This window comes from Aethalodelphis obliquidens, unplaced genomic scaffold (assembly GCF_003676395.1).
Source record: "Aethalodelphis obliquidens isolate GAN/ISIS:26980383/991018 unplaced genomic scaffold, ASM367639v1 scaffold12, whole genome shotgun sequence".
NCBI lineage: Eukaryota > Metazoa > Chordata > Mammalia > Artiodactyla > Delphinidae > Aethalodelphis > Aethalodelphis obliquidens.
Genome location: NW_020837956.1, coordinates 14,475,267 through 14,496,248, shown reverse-complemented (window position 1 = coordinate 14,496,248; position 20,982 = coordinate 14,475,267). Strand labels below are relative to the sequence as shown.

Below are 20,982 nucleotides of genomic sequence, written 5' to 3'. Positions count from 1 at the left end.
CAGTTCTAAGATTCTTAACATTTTTTTTTCCTATCAAGGGCACTTTCTTTGCTTTATATCATCCTTTTTTGTACATGTGTCATTTAGTACATATTCTGCCTCTATTATTAGAATTCTGCAAGATGAAATCTCTGATAAAACTCTTTTGGAGTTATTAGAATAAGAGAAAAACTAACTTTTCTTCTTATCTAGACCTGACCTTAGAATAAATGAAATTGATTAAAATTCTCACATCTGTAAGTGTCAACTGAATGAATATCCTAGTGAACAGCAAACATACCTATTGAGGCCTATGACTTCACATCTTAATTCAAAAGACACATGTCTACATCAAATAAATTGTTCACCTAGAATATAAAGGCGTAACATGTGGTTTTTCATTATTTAACATATGGAAAATGAATTTCCAGTATACTGTAATTAACTCTAACAAATAACTAACCATGTAATGGTCAAACAGTTCACTGAAAAAGTATTCCGAACATGAAACTCTATTCATCAAGGTCCCGTCAGTTTATGTCTCTCTAAAACATAGCTGAATTTAAAGCCAAGAAAGAATAAAACATATGATTTTTCTGTGGCTTTTTCCCAGGTTGTTTTGTTCATTAAATGATAATGTGAAGAGGCGTATCCACTGCAAATAATTACAATACTTAAATTCAAGGAAATTTTAAAAAATAAACTTTGAAGTATATTCATTAATCATTAAGATTACTTTTATGTCATTCTGGACTTTCAGCTAATGTAAATATATATATTTTAAAATCAATTTACATATATACATTTATAAATAGATATATCAGAACTTAAAAGGCAGAAAACTGTATTTATGCACCATAAGACTGTACTGTAAAAAACTGGGAACAACCTAAATATCCAAAAGGGGCGGACTTCCCTGGTGGCGTGGTGGCTAAGAATCCACTTGCTAATGCATGGGACATGGGTTTGAGCCCTGGTCCGGGAGGATCCCACATGCCGTGGAGCAACTAAGCCCGTGCGCCACAACTACCGAGCCTGCGCTCTGGAGCCCGTGAGCCACAAATGCTGAGCCCACGTGCTGCAACTGCTGAGCCCATGTGCCTAGAGCCCGTGCTCCGCAACAAGAGAAGCCACCGCAATGAGAAGCCTGCACACCACAGTGAAGAGTAGTCCCTGCTCACCAGAACTAGAGAAAGCCTGTGCACAGCAACGAAGACCCAATGCAGCCAAAAATAAATAAATAAATGAAATTATATATATATATATATATATATATACACACACACACACACACACACACATATATTTAAAAAGGGGGGAATGGTTAAGAATAAAGTCTAAAATAGAATAATCTTAAAATTATAATTATGAAGATTATTTTTATGATTCCATATAAATAAATAAAATTGAATTATTCTACATGGTGACTATAACTCTGCAAAAAGTATATGCACATAGACAAGGACTGAAAGAGAACAAGAAAAAACAAAGTAGAAAATGTGGCTAGACCTTCAGGTGTCTTTTTTCCCTTTTTCATTTGTAAATGATAAATTGCTTAAATATTTTAAAATATTTACGTGAGTCTCAAAGTAAACATTTACTATTTATAGTAATAATAATTTAAAGTACTTTTCTCATTGTTGGAATGGTATAATTACAACTACCTGTGTACACACCAAATACATGGCTTCTGTGGCGCTAGGGGATATTCTAAACTATAATTTAGAGTTGATTTTTAAGTTTATGCATCTTTTTCAAATCTTAGAGATTACAGTTGGAATCAAACCCCCTTGAATATAAGAAAGCCTACATATGGGGAGTACTACATAGTTCAAACATTTGTAGAATAAAATTCTTCTCTTAGAGAGCCCTTTCTAATAATTTATATAAGTACATCCAAGTGCTTTTTGTGCTCCAGTGTCTAAAATACTTGCCTTCATCTGCCCTATTTATTTCATGTTCAGGAAGCCTGGAGCTGCTGGGTCTGGAAGGTGAACCCACAGATGGCTGCAATGAGGGAAGTTCATCAACATCTCTCAAATTAGCAAGCATATCTTGCAGTTTTGACCTATTGGGCCCTAGCCCCCAAAAAGGGAGGGAGAGAACAAAAAAGAGGAAATAGAATTATCCAACTGCAACAAAATGGAGTCATAAACCTTACATCTGCCGACATTCACCTTTAAAACTACCCTACTATATTATATTAAAAAGTAATTATTTTCTAAGTTTTCAAATTATTTTAAAAGTTTATTATTTCTTGAAAAAAATTGTGTTTTACATATATTTTTTAGATTAAGCTAATGGAATAACATCACTACTTGCATGAAAAAATGCTCATGTACAATTTGGACCATTAAAAATAATATTATTCTATAATCCTTGTATACTGCTCTAAACGCAGACAGATACCACAGACTGTGAAGCTACTGCGTACATTGAATTAAACAATCACATTCTTTTTTGTTTGTTTATATTAAGTTGCATTCATTGCCTTACGTCCTGAAGCTATGGTATCTGAGGTGAAGTATCAGGCCCTGCCAATTACTTACCTGTACTTTGATGCTGCATTCTCCCACATCCCTGTTTTGATTGTTTTATATAGGATAGAGGCTGAAACAGATCTTCAGTAGTTTTTCCTGTTATAAGTTTAATTAAGAATGGGAAAATCTTACCCATAGTCCATTATGTTATTTTTCCTATACCAGCAAAGAATACAACTATTTTTAAGCAATTTTAAGTACTACCTAGAAATATATTCTAAGACAGTATGATTGAAGAACACAATTTGACTGGAAATATTTCTACTAGACCATATTAAAAAGACTCAACTTCTTCCAATGAGTAACAGTTCAATTTTAAAAATACCCATGGTGGTTTATGAATTAATGCTCCATATATCAATTCAAAGCTTTCCTTCAGTTCTATTTTCATTTTAAGTCTTCCAGTTCTGTTTTAATCTTGTCTTCACTGGTTCCCAGACTATCATTTTATCAAGATAACCTGAACTGATGATGATAAACAAAATGTGCTGAACATCAGTCTACAGTCCCTCTCTCTTCAGTGAAAGACATTAAAATTTCTCCTCCTAAAGAATCATTTTTCTTCACCATACTAAAAAGCTACGTGCCATATGCCTGAATAGTGATCAAGATCCCCAGGTCCAGGAAATCCAATAGCTTCTATTAGCAGGAATACTGTTCCAGTCAAATGGTGCAGTTTTAGACCTTAAATGCTAAATTCCAACTATAGTGATGCCTTGATATTTGACAAGAACCTAATAATAAATATAATAGTAGATGGATTCTACATAAGTCCTGGATACTTTTCCAACTCAAAGATCTTTTACATTTTAAGACATTCATTATTGTAGCATAATGGCTTAAATATATCAACTTTAAGTCAATCTGATGATTAAAATATTCTCCTTGTTTCTTGTGTATGACAGACAAATATTCCTTAAAATTTCAGTTTAACTGCTTTTATCATGGCTCTGAAAAGCCATAACAAACCATGTCTCACTATTGTTTAAGATTAAATTTTTATCAGTATTTTTTTTTGTTCTTCTGAGAATGCTTATTTTGTCCTTTTTTTAATAACATTTTTATTGGAGTATAATTGCTTTACAATGGTGTGTTAGTTTCTGCTTTATAACAAAGTGAATCAGTTATACATATACATATGTCCCCACATCTCTTCCCTCTTGCGTCTCCCTCCCTCCCACCCTCCCTTCTAGCTGGTCACAAAGCATCAAGCTGATCTCCCTGTGCTATGTGACTGCTTCCCACTAGCTATCTATTTTACATTTGGTAGTGTATATATGTCCATATATGCACTACCACTCTCTCACCTTGTCCTAGCTTACCCTTCCCCCTCCCCGTGTCTTCAAGTCCAGTCTCTAGTAGGTCTGCATCTTATTCCCGTCTTGCCCCTAGGTTCCTCATGACCTTTTTTTTTTTTAGATTCCATGTATATGTGTTAGCATACAGTATTTCTTTTTCTCTTTCTGACTTACTTCACTCTGTATGACAGACTCTAGGTCCACCCACTTCACTACAAATAACTCAATTTCGTTCATTTTTATGGCTGAGTAATGTTCCATTGTATATATGTGCCATATCTTCTTTATCCATTCATCGACACACTTAGGTTGCTTCTATGTCCTGGCTATTGTACATGGAGCTGCAATGAACATTGTGGTACATGACTCATTTCGAATTATGGTTTTCTCAGGGCATATGCCCAGTAGTGGGATTGCTGGGTTGTATGGTAGTTCTATTTTTAGTTTTTTAAGGAACCTCCATACTGTTCTCCATAGTGGCTGTATCAATTTACATTTATTTTTTAATAAAAAGTATAAAACGTTCTTATGTTTTAATATTAAACCTTCCTCACTTGGATTTAATTTACATTGAGAAGGCATCAAATGTCATTCTCTCTCAGTTATATAATGGTTGGTACAGATCTAACATCAATAATGGCCACTGACTTTTTATCCATTAAAGCTAAATACTTGTAAATTCTAAGATATTTTAAATAACGATTTAGTATTTATCAGTAACTACTAGATTGTAAAAGAATGACTGGTCTTTGATAATCCCTAGCATCACTATAGAAAGAGAAAAAGAAAAGGCATATCCTTCCAGCCTTTTGCAATTTTAAACACATGCCTCACTCAAGTTGGATTTTAATCCTACTTTACACTACTTTAATATCCCAAAGGATGAAATTCCTATTGCCATAAAAGGGAGACCCATGTCCATACTGTCAATAACAGTGGTAACACAAGGAGATAGGTAGTTCAGCCTTGCTCTCCTAAAAAGGTGTTTAAGATGGTTTTCAGGGATGTTTGAAAGCTTTTGTATTTCTATTTTAAATACTTAACTAGATCTATTGTTAAACTTTATTAATAATTTGAATAAGTTATACAGATATGATTCATAGGGCTAGAAATTTCATTTTAACTTCTATTTTTGATGTGGCACTCATTTTGTTGGAAAAAAAACAAACCTAATTGGTAATATTACAAATGAAATTGGCCAAAAATTTAAATTAGAAAAATAAATACTTAAAAAAAGTTGTGTATCTGACTCTGTGCCCTGTATAGAATATAGTGATGAGAGCAAATGAACTGTGTGTTATGAACACATAGAATATTCAGGGGTAGAAATTAACTTTCTTTCTGTCTCCAAGACTTAAAATTATAAGTAATAATTTTGGTGGCTTGCCAGAGGGTCAGTCACACTCGATGAGATTTAAAATTGTCAACAGTGAAAAACCATTACTGTAATTAAGCACATCTAATTTTAAAAATCAAATGATCAGTATGTTTGAAAACATAGTTCCACATACTCATGACACTCTGGATTTATTACTGGAATATATTATAATTCATAATTATACGCACAGCCTTTTTTTTTTTAAAGTTCATAATCAAACAGCTAACCATTTAATTTCAACCCCTGAGAACAAGTGAAAAGGAAAGAGGTCAGGAGCAGAAAAGAAAAAGAGTAAGTAGTTTTAGGAAAACATTGGAGAAAAAAATTGGGGGATATGAAAGAGGTAAGATTTATGATTTATAGATACAATGTTTTCCACTTACTCTTCACCCCCTTTTTCCCCTTTCTCTCCTTTTTGTATTGTTCCTTGAGTTTGGTAATTACTCCCTGGTCCACATTCCAAGCTTCAGGCATGAGACACTGGTCTTCCTTTTCTAAACAGAGTGAAACAAATGAAACAGCCTTTTTCAATAAAATATTGAACAATATTCAATAAAATATTGAACAGTGAACAGTAAATTCACTGTTATGTCAATGGATGGACATAATAACCATTTTCTTCATAGTAGCACTAATTTTAAGGTCATTACTTATTCATTAGATAGATACATGTCACATAAAATATAATATCCAAGAAACAAGTGATCAATTCAATTTCCTAGGTAATAATATCAAATCTCTCTTGAAATAGACATAGAAAAAAAAAAAAAACCCTGCAAGATTTGAGCTACTTATAGTATATTAAGCCCCCAAAGTCCATATTCAAGAACCCCTCATTTTCATCCCATTTTCTGAATTTCATTAGGATTGACTCACAAAAAACCCATTTCTTATTAAGTTATGTAATGAAAGAAGATTAAGCATTTGTACAAAATAGTCTTCAATGATCTTTTCATTTCAAAAATTGTATCTTTTTGGCATGTGTTTATCAGCAAATGATCATTTTTATTTTATAGGCTTTACAAATAGCACTTTGTAAACTTATTAATCAACCCGGCATTCAATATTTAAAACAATTTAAGTGACCTGTTAATTTAAAAATATTTAAATCAGGAAACTGAGCTTCTAGTAAAAAAGAAATTCAATCAGTAATTTTCACTATTTCAGGAGTAGAAAATTTAAAGAGTAAATATGTTATATATTTTATACTTACTATAAAATAATTTACTATATGCATATAATGTTATATAAGTGTTAGCTTAGAACACTCACTTGAATTCAAGACTCATACATATACCCAATTGCTTACTCTATATTTCTATTAGGAAGTCAAAACTCAAACCAAACATACATAACCAAACTCCCAATCTTCCCCATCCAATCTGTTCCATCTACAGGCTCCCCATCTTATTTGAAGGCAATTCCAGACTTCCATTTGATCAGACCAAAAATCTCCCTTTCTTCCAAACCCCACATCAAATATTTCAGGAAATACCATTTTCTCTACCTTTAAAACACACCCAGAATCTGACCACTTCTCAGCAAATCCACTACTTCCCTAACCTCTGTCTCTCGCTAGAATTACTGCAAATGTTTTCCCACTCTCCCCTCCAAGTCTATTGCCAACATTGATTGCCCTGGGTAGTCTATTCTCAACACAGCAGCCAAAGTGATGCTTTAAAACAAAAGCTGGATCATGTCACCTTTCCAGCTCAAATCCTTCCCATGGTTCCCCATCTCACCAGTGGTCTACATAGCTCCAGTTGATTTGATCATTTCTTACTATATTCCCCTCAGAATCACTCTGCTCCAGCCACTCTAGCTTCTTTGAAGTCCTCAAGCATACCAGGGCTACGGCTATCTTAGGGCATTTGCTCTGGTTTTCTTCTTCTTGAACACTCCTTCCCTGGATACCATGTGGCTAACTCCCTCATCAATGTTGTCTTTTGTTCAAATGTTACCCTCTCAATGGGCCTTACCATGACCAATCTATTTCATATTGTAACCTGTCCCACTCCACCTGACCCTGACCCCAGCACTCTCTATCCCACTTACTCTATTCTACTTTTTTCTATTTCCCATAGCATTTATCATATTCTGACATACTATATCATTTATCATGTTTGTCTCTTACTGCTATATCCTGTTAGTAGAATGTAGGACCACAGGGGTAGGGATCTTCACCTAGAAGACTTGGTACATAGAAGGCACGTGATCAATATTTGTTCAGTGATTGGAATAAACCAAAATGAACCAGAATAAACAGAAATCTGTCTATTTTTAACAAGTTTCAATCCACAGTTTAAAAAACAGATAATTGGGTCTCTGAATATAAACTCAACATTTTTATTGAGTTTTTATAGGCTAAACATTTTTATAGATCTAACTACCAATATATTCTACTAACAACAGTAGAAACAGTCTACTTTTTTCAGAAAGTCTAACAATCAAAAATGTTAATTTTCATCAATCACATCTTAATAATAAATTAAACTGAGTTGGCTCTTGGATCCTAGAATGTCTTCAGTTTTTTAAAGTAAAAATTTAGCTATATCATACTCTTAACTATGTGTCATACTGATAACAACAGTAACGGAAGATCACAGGAGAACTGTGGTAAAATCTATTTGCTTGTGAGAAACTAAGGAGATTCTTAGCATAAGCACAGTAACTTTTTTTAGGGGTATGGGGAACGGATAAAGGAAGCCCTTAAAGTGATTTAAATGCCCATTCAACTAAACAGGATTTGCAATCTAGTTTTGTTAATTGATTAAAAGTGAAATGACTTGAATTTGAATTATAAAATCCTTAACACATACAAGGCCAAACTTCTGGTAAAGAAACCTTCAGTCAACTGAAAGATTCCATTCACTCATACTCATAAACAGAAATGTCCAAGACACTACTAAAGAGTGAGACAGCTCAGATGTGGGAACAGTCACTCATTTTCACCAGTAAATTCATAGCAGGTTACAGACCTGTATCACATAATACTCTGGGCCATGACTCACACCTTAAAGCAAAGGAAGTTATGAAGGGACAATGCAGCTGTCTTTGGAGAAAAATGAATCCCAATTACCCTTGCAATAAGACTGGCAAAGAAAAGGCCAACTATCATTTATACAGATGTGTGACTCCTCAGAGAATGACCTCAGTGTAGCACGGTGGATCTAACTATATTGGAAGAATTGTTGCCTAAAATATCTAAATAACTTGATACATAAGCTCAGTAAGGAATAAGACAGGAGAGAGATTCGTTTTACTTTAACTTCCCCTGGTTTCCAAACTTTGTTCTGTTGGGGAAAAAGAAAAAGCCAGTCACTAAATAGCCATTATATTCTTCAATGACTAAGTAATTATCCCAAATAATTCTTCAAATATTTACCACAAAAAAGGAAAAGAAGTGGCATTATTGCTATCAGAGTCCCTGAAGGTAAAGCCTCAAGGAAAAATTAAGATAGTTACTGTTTCCCTAACCTTATCTGTCTTTAAAGTACATAGACTGTAAGCCAAGGGAATCCTGGAATTCTTCAACCTCCGAAGAAAATTTTCTCATTCTCAGTATCTACATGTCTTCTCTCTGTCTGTCTCTCTCCTTCTCTCTCACACACACACATACACACACCTGATAGAACTGATCACTTTTGAAGAATTTATCACAATCCTACCTTACTGATAGGACAATTCATTTCCAAACACCTAGAATGATCTGTGCTGTGGAAGTTTTCCCTAAAATACTTGTTTGAACTCTTACTAGATGTTTAAAATATTAAATCTGTTTAGAACCATTTGTGCAAAAAAATTCTATGCCTTGTACAAAATGATGAAACTTGACTAAAATGAATGAATAACTACAGCTTTTTAACTTATACTTCTTTTTGCACAGAAAATGCCAAAGATGAGATCTCTAAAATCCTCTACTACATTCTCATACTCAATTTCCACAAAATCTAGATTTGTAAGTTCTACTGTCTAGGTAGAAAACAGAGAACATCCTATATATGAATTCAAATTATTTTCATACTGTATTGCTTATGTTAAAAGATGAGGTAACTAGTTGTACAACCTTCTTTAAGCACACACACACATACCCTGGAAAAAAGGTGACAATAGAAAAAAGTCCACAGAATGTTCAACATTTCAACATTACAACAGATTTAAAGTGTTCTTCAAGATGTTGCCCTCCTAGTAAAATATTAGTTTCGTTCATTTACATAACATCTCTAGTTGGATCCAGTATGCTTCCTTACCCCAGTCTGTTCCATCGCCTGCACTTCTGGATTCATTGTCTCCTTCTTCTGATGTAACCAAAAAGTCAAACTCCTTTAGAGCTTCTTTTGTATCTCGATCTTCACTGCTATCAGGCAATACTTTTTTCCTAACAATCTAATGAAAAAAACATGCTCAATTAAAATATTAGGATATATTATGGGATTAATTTAAGTAAAGAAGACTATATCCTTTTACCACTGAATGAGAAAATCCAATTATTTTCTTCAGAAAATGCATCTTTGTTGTGTTAAATAACTGTAATACCTATCCAATTCAGTAGAAAACACAGATGTCATTTTAAAAAGATATACATTATACATTTTAAAGTAGTGATTTAAACTTTGTTAAATGATGGCTTGTTTGTTTTAAATAAACAAATGGAATCATATATTGAAAACACTGGAATATAAGACATGCATTTAAATTACAGATAGATGAAAAACGTCCCTGACACACTGTATTATGAGAACCACAACCAAATCTTACATTTCTTGGATGCAGTCTGTGCAGCGAGCAGATATTCTAATCTAACCAAAGAAAGAACTACTTCATAAAACATTGCAAGAGTTTTTCAGAATATAACCATGATAAATTTTAACTCTAGTACATCATTCCCTTACAAAAGCTAAAATCACAAAAGCTACAAACTCAGAAATGCATGCCACAAGATTGAGAAGGTATTCTGTGGGGCAGGCGGAACAATGCCCATTATTATTTCTACTGTCCCAACCTTGCATCAATTTCCTCTAATAATTGTCTATATATTCAAATTTTTCTTCAAATATTGATCTTTTAGAGACATAATCTGGATTTAATAGCAAATCTGACAAGGGCCATTATGTCTCATTTTTATACATTTAGAAACATCTCTGGAATCATAAGGTGAAGAGATCAAACATGAGAAAAGAGAAGGAGATGGGGAGGAGGAAAATGACCCAGAGTGTAATGCAAAGAAAAATCAAACTCCAATACAGGGCAAAGAACAAGAAAGGACAATGAACATATGTAGCTTTTTGAAGAAAATGCCTGAAGAAAATAGACTTAACACAACCAACAGCTACTAAGAGCCTTATGTTTCTGTATTTTCTTAGTTGAATCTATTGAACTATTTTTGATTAAAGAAATAAAATAACATTTTAAGAACCTGCTTGTTCTACTAAACATTTTAACAGCATAATTTTCAGCCATTCTCTCTCTATACAGCACTGCAATAAATCTTCTAAGTCCTGCTTATACATTGCTACATAGAGTTAGATTTTTAAAGTCTTTTGGCATGTAGCTATTATACTGCAGCTGTGAAAATCAATGTAATATATAATAAAAATTAGCAAAACTATTATAAAGAAACCAATTATTTGTTTAGAAATATTTTTCTAAAGGAAAAACTAGAAAAATTTTTGGGTCCAATATTTAAATGGGGTTAAGTATGCTTATATTAGCTGTGCCTTCATTGCTTGGTCACAGAATTGCTATGATCTGCACTAATTGGAGGTCAAGATATTTATGAATTCGATTATTTAAAAAGAAACCAAAAAAAAAAAAAAAAAAAAAAAAAGAAACCAGTTTACACTTAGGAATTTCTATTAAGACCACACTTGATAGTTATAATAAACAGCTTATAGATTTTTTAATATTTACACTGATATAACAACTAACAACAAAACTTAAAGCATCATAATTAGTTATTATTTAACCACTGTTATGAGTAAAGTATTCTGATGGAAAAATAATATCTCAGTACAATCATCCCATAGAAATCACAAGTCAGCACAGAATTTCCAAATGATTACGACAGAGAAAAGTTATCATACAAGCTTCGGCATTTTCTTTTACTACGGTATATTTAAACATGTGCTATAACTACTTGTTTGAATAATAAAAAGAGGGAGTAACTATGTGAAGTTCAAATAATATCCATGGCAGGGCTGTTATTAGCACAGTACTACTGAATAGTGGCCCAGGGAAACATTAATCTGGAAGTAGTAAATTGAGTGTCTCTGATGAAAGCAGAGGACATAAAGAGAACAGAGAAATTACACTTAGAAAGCACTTTATAGTTAAACATATCATTTTCATACATAGTGTTTCATTTATTCCTCACAAAATACTCTGGGGATAAGATGGTTATTTATTATAATCCCCATTTTACAAACTGAAAAACTAAGCCTGAAGGATTAAGAAGCACAGATAATTAGTGACAGAACTGGGACTTTAGCCCAAGGCTTTGACTCGTTCCAGTCTGCTTTATTTACATTACCTTACTTTCTCCTCCCTCTTCTTAAATAAATGTGAAGGAGGAAATGTGAACACTCTCCTAAACACAGAAGCACACCCTCATCTCTTACTTAAAAGAAGGAGAAGGAGAAAGACAGAGAAGGAAGGAGAGGAGGGAATATGAAGAGAGAAAGAAAAGAGGGGAGAGGTTAAAAAGGGGAGAGGGTAGAAGGGAATAGAATAAAGAAGGGAAGAGAAGGGAGAATTTAGATACCTCTTATTCCAGGACTCTACCATGGAAACAATAAACTTACAAAAATCTAAACAAAACCACAGAATAATCCTAAACAAGTTTGGAGAAATCTAATGGAAGAGTTCTGAAAACGTGTAGAACTTGCCTACCAAAGCAACCCTGACATGAGAAACAAAAACCACACCGATTAGAGTTGATGCCAGTCACCATCAGGCACCATAATGGGTCTGTCAGTTCCATTGTCTTATAGCACCAAAAACAATGCATTGTTATAACACACATTTACCATGTTCACTAACCCTACAAAAATGTTGAAATGTTTAATGAATTAACAAAAAGCTAATGAATGAAGGCCCATAAGAAAAAGCTGCTATACTAAAAAGTCTTGAATTTGAAATCAATACAAAAACTTTTAGATTAAATTTCTCCAAACTTATGGGGAATATAGATTAAATTTCCCCAAACTTATGGGGAATTTAGATTAAATTTCCCCAAACTTTTTTTTTTATGGAAAAAAAATTTAAGGGTTGAAGTTGAAGGGTATGGATTAAAGTATGCATAATGGTCCCTAAAAATATTTATATCTGAGTTATTCAACTCACCGTTGAAGTATCAATGATGCTTTTCTCTCTTCCATCAATGTCATCATCTTCATCTTCATCACTGAAATCTGCAGCTGCACTTTCAAGGAATTTAAAATTATCCAGCACGGAGGCAGAATCTGTTAACTCAGATTTTCTGGTTTAAAACATATACACCTTGTTCAGTTAATTTTTTAAACTCGACATAAGAATTAATCCATGATATACAGCACTAACTTCTGTTTATATTGTATTATGACACCCCCAAATCATATTATGAGCTACACTGATTCTTATCTATTACATTTCCATGGATTTTAACTGGAAAAGCAATATAGGAAGGAAGTGCCTACTCTTTTTTTTTTTTTTTTTTTGCGGTACGCGGGCCTCTCACTGTTGTGGCCTCTCCCGTTGCGGAGCACAGGCTCCGGACGCGCAGGCCCAGCGGCCATGGCTCACAGGCCCAGCCGCTCCGCGGCATGTGGGATCCTCCCGGACCGGGGCACGAACCCGTGTCCCCTGCATTGGCAGGCAGACTCTCAACCACTGCACCACCAGGGAAGCCCTGCCTACTCTTTTAAAAGTACTTTGCAATCATACCTACTACTTAGATTAATGACAATCCAATGTAAAGAACTCCCCCTTCTGATCCACTATTATGTTGATTTTTAAGCCAACCTTAATGCATTTCTTTTAAAAATATTTTTCTTATTATCTCTACCTGTTTTTTTTCTATTTCTTTTCCTCTCTGCAACTCTTCCTCTGACACAGAAGTTTCCATAACTAAGAAAATAACTAGTAAACACATCATTTTTCTCTGATGCAATCTTGCATTTCTGAACAGCTAAAGAGTTGAAAAAAGCAAATGTGTGCATAAAGTTACTAAAAACAATATTTTAGTCAAATTAATATTACTACAAAACTTGATCCTGTTGGTTAAACCTTTTCGAAATGATTGACTTTTCAAATATGTAAGATTTTATTTTAGTTCCCTCTAAAGAATTTTAACAAAAAATTTCTTAATGGCCAGAACAGAATGATTTCTCTCATTAGGAAATGTTATAGATAAGAAGACATTTTCCTGAACAAATTTAGCCACAACTATGGGCAAAATTCTCAAAACAGATAAATCTTAAATTTCAAATCTGCTCAGAGCTACGTTTTTGTTTTTTTCCAACCTACCCTCCATCCCTATAGAAGTCAGATTCAGAATAATACCTTTATCAGTTTCAAAAGAGAGGTCAAGGCCAAAACACAAGACAACTAGAGTGGTCTTTCCTGAGGGTCTTTATAATAATTTGAGCTAATTCATTAGGTAAAAATATAACCAGGATTAATGCCTACATTGTCTACTTCTACACAGAGAAACAATCTACATCTTACATTTATTAAAACAAGTTATATAGTCTTAACTATTAATGAATACATTTAAGAAGGCTCCAGTGACATTTGTTTATAAAAGTCGTATTTTTAAACCTTTACCTAAACCCCATAATTTTAGTTTATGTTCCAAATAATAGAAACTATGTTCTCACTAGAAAATGTATAGAGCTCAATTAAAACCATTCTTCCAGCCTAAACATGAGTTAAAGTAACATCATACTCAGACTTTCAAAGAATCTTTGGCTTTTTATTTCTTTAAGAATTTGGCTTTTTATTTCTTTAAGAATCATGTCAACTTTTTTCAATAAAGAAGAATCTCCTTATTTAACTGTCCATGTTCATTTTAAGCAGAATTACATATAATTGTATGATACATGATCCAAAAAGCAAAAAAAAATTTCTGCTACTGAATTCTTCACTTATTCTATCAATTAAAATATATATACTTGAAATAGATACTTTTCAAGGGGAAGATGAGTTACAGCATTATTAGATACATGAAAGTGGCTAAGAAAAGGTTTACATCAAAAGAATTAAGTATTTATATGATTTCTGCGTCACCAGGAATGAAATTTCACTCGTACTGATTTGAAGTGAATTTCCAAATAAGATCTTTTATGAAGTTCTAATAGTGACTGAGCTTCAAGATATTAAAATCTATATTAAATCCATAAATTGCAATTAAAAAATCTTAAATAAAAATATTCTTAAAGTAATCATAAATGATAACTCTAATCCCTATGGTGTTATCTACTACCAAATAAAATTTGAATTTTTTTATTAAACTTTATCATTAAATTACTTCTGTAGCAGTATCTAAAAGTACAAGTATCACAAGTGTCACCCATAAGCCAAAAACATTAATAAGAACTAAAACTACAGCCAAACCACTTTCCAGACAAAATACTTACCCAATCATTGCTGTCTCTTTAACTTCAGCCTCTGTGCCATTTATAACTGAGTCCTGATTTTTGTCATCTTCCCTGTCAGTGACATCACTTGAAAAGCCCAACAAAGCTCGCACTCGTTTGGATTTCACATCTAGAATAGTATCTGTGTAACCCACCTCCTGTAGATACCTGCGTGTGAAGAGGATCTTTACAATTCAGTCATATTGCAATCAGTATTCTATTACTGAATATGTAAATAAAAACATTTCTTTAAATTCATATGCCTGCATAAGACTTAACAGTACAGTACTATGCTAGTAAGACTTGCTAATAAATAATCTTCCAGCTGCAGATGGAGCTGTCTCTTGCAGTACCAGCCTCTATGGTCACTGAGAAAAATCAAAGAACTATACAATACACCATTCATGTATCATAAGAAGAAGCTATTCCTTAATATACCTAATGGCACATTCTTTCTTCTAGGCAGGGCTGGAGTAAACTCACTCTCAGATTCTACTGAATTACTATTTTATAATAGTAACTACAATAACCAATAGTCTTTTTACACTTCTGATATTAAACTATCATTGGATAAATGGAAATCTAGAGAGAAAGTTTCTAGCATATATCTCTATGACATACAAAGTTTCCAGCATATATGGTTTCCTCCATGACATAAAAAAGACAGTATATTCCAAAGAGCCACTTCCACAGAAGGGAAGCTTCTATCCTGACGACAACTCTAAAATAAAAATAGACCACAACTCAATTGTGGGATGTGAGATGAGTGCCCAGGGGTGTGTGTGCTGCAGAGAGGCAGCAGCATAGAAAACAGAGAATAGGCTTTGTATGGAGAGTTACACCTGGGTTCAAAGCCCATTTCTTCCACCTTCTTCCTGTGTAACATTAATTCTCCTGAACCTCAGTTTTCCTTCTCCTAAAAGAGACACACCTAGAACAGTGTCTGGCATATAGAAGGCGCTCAGTATCTATTAACAACAAAGATGACCAAAAAAGATGAAAAGTGGTAGTGGCAAAAACATGAAAAAGGCAAATGCCACTAATAATGTCATTAATAAACATGATAGACAAATGTCTACCAATAACTTACAAGCATTAACTTAGAGGTAAGTATCAAGTCTATGAGACGAAAGAGAAAACAAAGATCAAAAAGATAACCAGTCTGATCTAAGATCACTTTAAGATCTGGTATTAAGAGTTATTATAGGTCAAAGAGATACCTCACAAAGACATGTAACCAAAATGGAATAAATGTATCCTATCAAGTCAAGGTACTCATTTTTCAATCCTATCCAGTACCTATAGAAAATTTTTGATTAAAATTTGGATAGTAAATTTCAAAAGTTCCCGATTTTAATCAGTTGGTTCTTGCAAACAAACACACACTTTTCTATTTTTAACAAATAATACTTGATACATAACTCACTTTGGCAACAAAATCACATTACATATAACCGTTTCCAAAACTGCTCATTCCATAGATAAGTTGGCTTTACTAAATAGTTACTTCCTTATTCATTAATAAAATGTAACCTTTGAGAGGCAGATTACGAGTCTTTTAAAAGATATTTCTTGGATTGCTCACTATGATAACCACTTGTCATTAAAAAAAAAACAAAATCAGCACTTTAAGAACTTATTTATTTATAAAAGGAAAATGCATAAATCACATTTAAGACCAAAGTGAAAACCCATTTATTAAATAGTAATGAAGTCTCTGGAGACTGAATTCAGCTGGAGACGGAACTCACTGGAGACTGGAGCTCATGAGGGCCTTTGGGGTGACTGTGGTTCAAGTTTATAAAATTTTATTAGATGGTTCACCGCTGTACTTACTATGAGGAAAGCAGAGTAAAGTTGGAAAAAAATCTAGTAACTTTGAAAAACTGAGACCAGAGGAGCGACTGGTTCAAGATGGTGGAGTAGAAGGACGTGAGCTCACTCCCTCTTGCAAAGAGCACCGGAATCCCAACTAACTGCTGAACAGTCATCAAGAGGAAGACACTGGAACTCACCAAAAAAGACACCCCACATCCAAAGACAAAGGAGAAGCCGCAGTGAGACGGTAGGAGGGGCGCAATCACAATAAAATCAAATCCCACAACCGGTAGGAGGGGCGCAATCACAATAAAATCAAAACCCACAACCGCTGGGTGGATGACTCACAAACTGGTGAACAATTACACCACAGAAGTCCACCCACTGGAGTGAACGTTCTGAGCCCCACGTCAGGCTTCCCAACCTGGGGGTCGAGCAAAAGGAGGAGGAATTCCTAGAGAATCAGACTTTGAAGGCTAGCGGGATTTGATTGCAGGACTTCGACAGGACTAGGGGAAACAGAGACTCCACTCTTGGAGGGCACACACAAAGTAGTGTACATGTCAGTACCCAGGGGGAAGGAGCAGTGACCCCATAGGAGACTGAACCAGACCTGCCTACTAGTGTTGGAGGGTCTCCTGCAGAGGCAGGGGGTGGCTGTGGCTCACCGCAGGGACAAGGACACTGGCAGCTAAAGATCTGGGAAGTACTCCTCGGCATGAGCCCTCCAGAGTCCACCCTTAGCCCAACCAAAGAGCCGGGCAGGCTCCAGTGCTGGGTGACCTCAGGCCAAATAACCAACAGGGAGGGAATGCAAACAAGGAGGTTAAAGTTTTACTGAGTTGTTCCCACCAGAGCAAACCCAGCTCTACACACCACCAGTCCCTCCCAGCAGGAGGCTTGTGCAAGCCTCTTAGATAGCCTCATCCACCAGAGGGCACACAGCAGAAGCAAGAATCACAACCCTGCAGCCTGTGGAACGAAAACCACATTCACAGAAAGACAAACAAAATGAAAAGGCAGGGGCTTCCCTGGTGGCGCAGTGGTTGAGAGTCCGCCTGCTGATGCAGGGGACACGGGTTCATGCCCTGGTCCGGGAAGATGATCCCACATGCCGCACAGCGGCTGGGCCCGTGAGCCATGGCCGCTGAGCCTGCGTGTCCGGAGCCTGTGCTCTGCAGCGGGAGAGGCCACAACAGTGAGATGCCCGCATACCGCAAAAAAAAAAAAACAAAAGAAAAGAAAAGGCAGAGGGCTATGTTCCCAATGAAGGAACAAGATACAAACCCAGAAAAACAATGAAATGAAGTGGAGATAGGCAAACTTCCAGAAAAAGAATTCAGAATAATGATAGTGAAGATGATCCAGGAACTCAGAAAAAGAATGGAGGCAAAGATCAAGAAGATGTAAGAAATGTTTAACAAAGACCTACAAGAATTAAAGCACAAACAAACAGAGATGAACACTACAATAACTGAAATGGAAAACATACTAGAAGGAATCAATAGCAGAATAACTGAGGCAGAAGAACGGACAAGTGACCTGGAAGACAGAATGGTAGAATTCACTGCCGCAGAATAAAGAAAAAGAATGAAAAGAAATGAAGACAGCCTAAGAGACCTCTGGGACAACATTAAATGCACCTACATTCACATTATAGGGGCCCCCAAAGGAGAACAGAGAGACAAAGGACTCAAAATATCTGAAAAGATTATAGTCAAAAACTTCCCTAATATGGGAAAGGAAGTAGCCACCCAAGTCCAGGAAGTGCAGAGAGCCCCAGGCAGGAAAAATCCAAGGTGAAACATGCCGAGACACATAGGAATCAAACTGACAAAAATTAAAGACAAAGAAAAATTGTTAAAAGCAACAAGAGAAAAATGACAAATAACAAACAAGGGAACTCCCATAAGGTTAACAGCTGACTTCTCAGCAGAAACTCTACAAGCCAGAAGGGAGTGGCATGATATACCTAAAGTGATGAAAGGGAAGAATCTACAACCAAGAATACTCTACCCAGCAAGGATCTCATTCAGATTCAACAGAGAAATCAAAACCTTTACAGACAAGCAAAAGCTAAGAGAATTCAGCCCCACCAAACCACCTCTACAACAAATGCTAAAGGAACTTCTCTAAGTGGGAAACACAAGAGAAGAAAAGGACCTACAAAAACAAACCCAAAACAATTAAGAAAATGGTAACAGGAACATACATATCGATAACTACCTTAAATATGAATGGATTAAATGCTCCAACCAAAAGACACAGGCTAGCTGAATGGATACAAAAACAAAACCCATCTATAAGCTGTCTACAAGAAACCCACTTCAGACCTAGGGACACATAGACTGAAAGTGAAGGGATGCAAATGATATTCCATGCAAATGGAAATCAAAAGAAAGCTGGAGTAGCAATACTCATATCAGATAAAATAGACTTTAAAATAAAGAATGTTACAAGAGACAAGGAAAGACACTACATAATGATCAAGGGATCAATCCAAGAAGAAGATATAACAATTATAAATATATATGCACCCAACATAGGAGCACCTCAATACAAAAGGCAACTGCTAACAGCTATAAAAGAGGAAATCGACAGTAACACAATAATAGTGGGGGACTTTAACACCTCACTTACACTAATGGACAGATCAACCAGACAGAAAATTAATAAGGAAACACAAGCTTTAAATGACACAATAGATCAGATAGATTTAATTGATATTTATAGGACATTCCATCCCAAAACAGCAGATTACACTTTCTTCTCAAGTGCACACGGAACATTCTCCAGGATAGATCACATCTTGGGTCACAAATCAAGCCTCGGGAAATTTAAGGAAACTGAAATCATATCAAGCATCTTTTCTGACCACAATGCTATGAGATTAGAAATAAGTTACAGGGGAAAAACGCAAAAATACAAACACAGGGAGGCCAAACAATACGTTACTAAATAACCAAGAGTTCACTGAAGAAATCAAAGAGGAAATCAAAAAATACCTAGAGACAAATGACAACGAACACATAATGATCCAAAACCTATGGGATACAGCAAAAGCAGTTCTAAGAGGGAAGTTTAGAGCAATTCAATCTCACCTCAAGAAACAAGAAAAGTCTCAAATAAACAATCTAACCTTACATCTAAAGGAACTAGAGAAAGAAGAACAAACAAAACCTGAAGTTAGCAGAAGGAAAGAAATCATAAAGATCAGAGCAGAGATAAATGAAATAGAAACAAAGAAAACAATAACAAAGATCAATAAAATTAAAAGCTGGTTCTGTGAGAAGATAAAATTGATAAATCATTAGCCAGACTCATCAAGAAAAAGAGGGAGAGGACTCAAATCAATAAAATTAGAAATGAAAAAGGAGAAGTTACAACAGACACCACAGAAATACAAACCATCCTAAGAGACTACTACAAGCAACTCTATGCCAATAAAATGGACAACCTGGAAGAAATGGATAAATTCTTAGAAAGGTATAACCTTCCAAGACTGAACAGGAAGAAACAGAAAATATGAACAGACCAATCACAAGTAATAAAATTGAAACTATGATTAAAAATCTTCCAACAAACAAAAGTCCAGGACCAGATGGCTTCACAGGTGAATTCTATCAAACATTTAGAGAAGAGCTAACTCCCATCCTTCTCAATCTCTTCCAAAAAATTGCAGAGGAAGGAACACTCCCAAACTCATTCTATGAGGCCACCATCACCCTGATACCAAAACCAGACAAAGATACTACAAAAAAAGAAAATTACAGACCAATATCACTGATGAGTATAGATGCAAAAATCCTCAACAAAATACTAGCAAACAGAATCCAACAACACATCAAAAGGATCATACACCATGATCGATCGGGATTTATCCCAGGGATGCAAGGATTCTTCAATATACGCACATCAATCAATGCGATACACCATATTAACAAATTGAAGAATAAAAACCATATGATCATCCCAATAGATGCAGAAAAAGCTCTTGACAAAATTCAACACCCATTTATGATAAAAACTCTCCAGAAAGTGGGCATAGAGGGAACCTACCTCAACATAATAAAGGCCATATATGACAAACCCACAGCAAACATTCGCAATGGTGAAAAACTGAAAGCATTTCCTCTAAGATCAGGAACAAGACAAGGATGTCCACTCTCGCCACTATTATTCAACATAGTCCTAACCATGGCAATCAGAGAATAAAAAGAAATAAAAGGAATCCAAATTGGAAAAGGAGAAGTAAAATTGTCACTGTTTGCAGATGACATGATACTATACATACAGAATCCTAAAGATGCCACCAGAAAACTACTAGAGCTAATCAATAAATTTGGTAAATAAAT

At 34.9% G+C, this 20,982-nt stretch overlaps 1 protein-coding gene across 3 annotated transcripts in view; it reads right to left on the bottom strand.

Annotated features, from left to right (window-relative positions):
- Positions 1–20,982, bottom strand: part of STRN (striatin) — a 111,561-nt gene that overhangs the window by 31,064 nt on the left and 59,515 nt on the right. The window contains exons 5-10 of one of the 3 annotated variants that reach the window (XM_027113387.1): positions 14,810–14,977; positions 12,537–12,672; positions 9,446–9,581; positions 5,579–5,689; positions 2,529–2,615; positions 1,914–2,057 (exon numbers count right to left, since the gene is read on the bottom strand). In XM_027113387.1, coding sequence (XP_026969188.1) covers positions 1,914–2,057; positions 2,529–2,615; positions 5,579–5,689; positions 9,446–9,581; positions 12,537–12,672; positions 14,810–14,977 — 782 coding nt within the window. The remainder of the gene's footprint in view (positions 1–1,913; positions 2,058–2,528; positions 2,616–5,578; positions 5,690–9,445; positions 9,582–12,536; positions 12,673–14,809; positions 14,978–20,982) is intronic. The other 2 variants (XM_027113388.1, XM_027113389.1) reach the window with 2 other exon arrangements.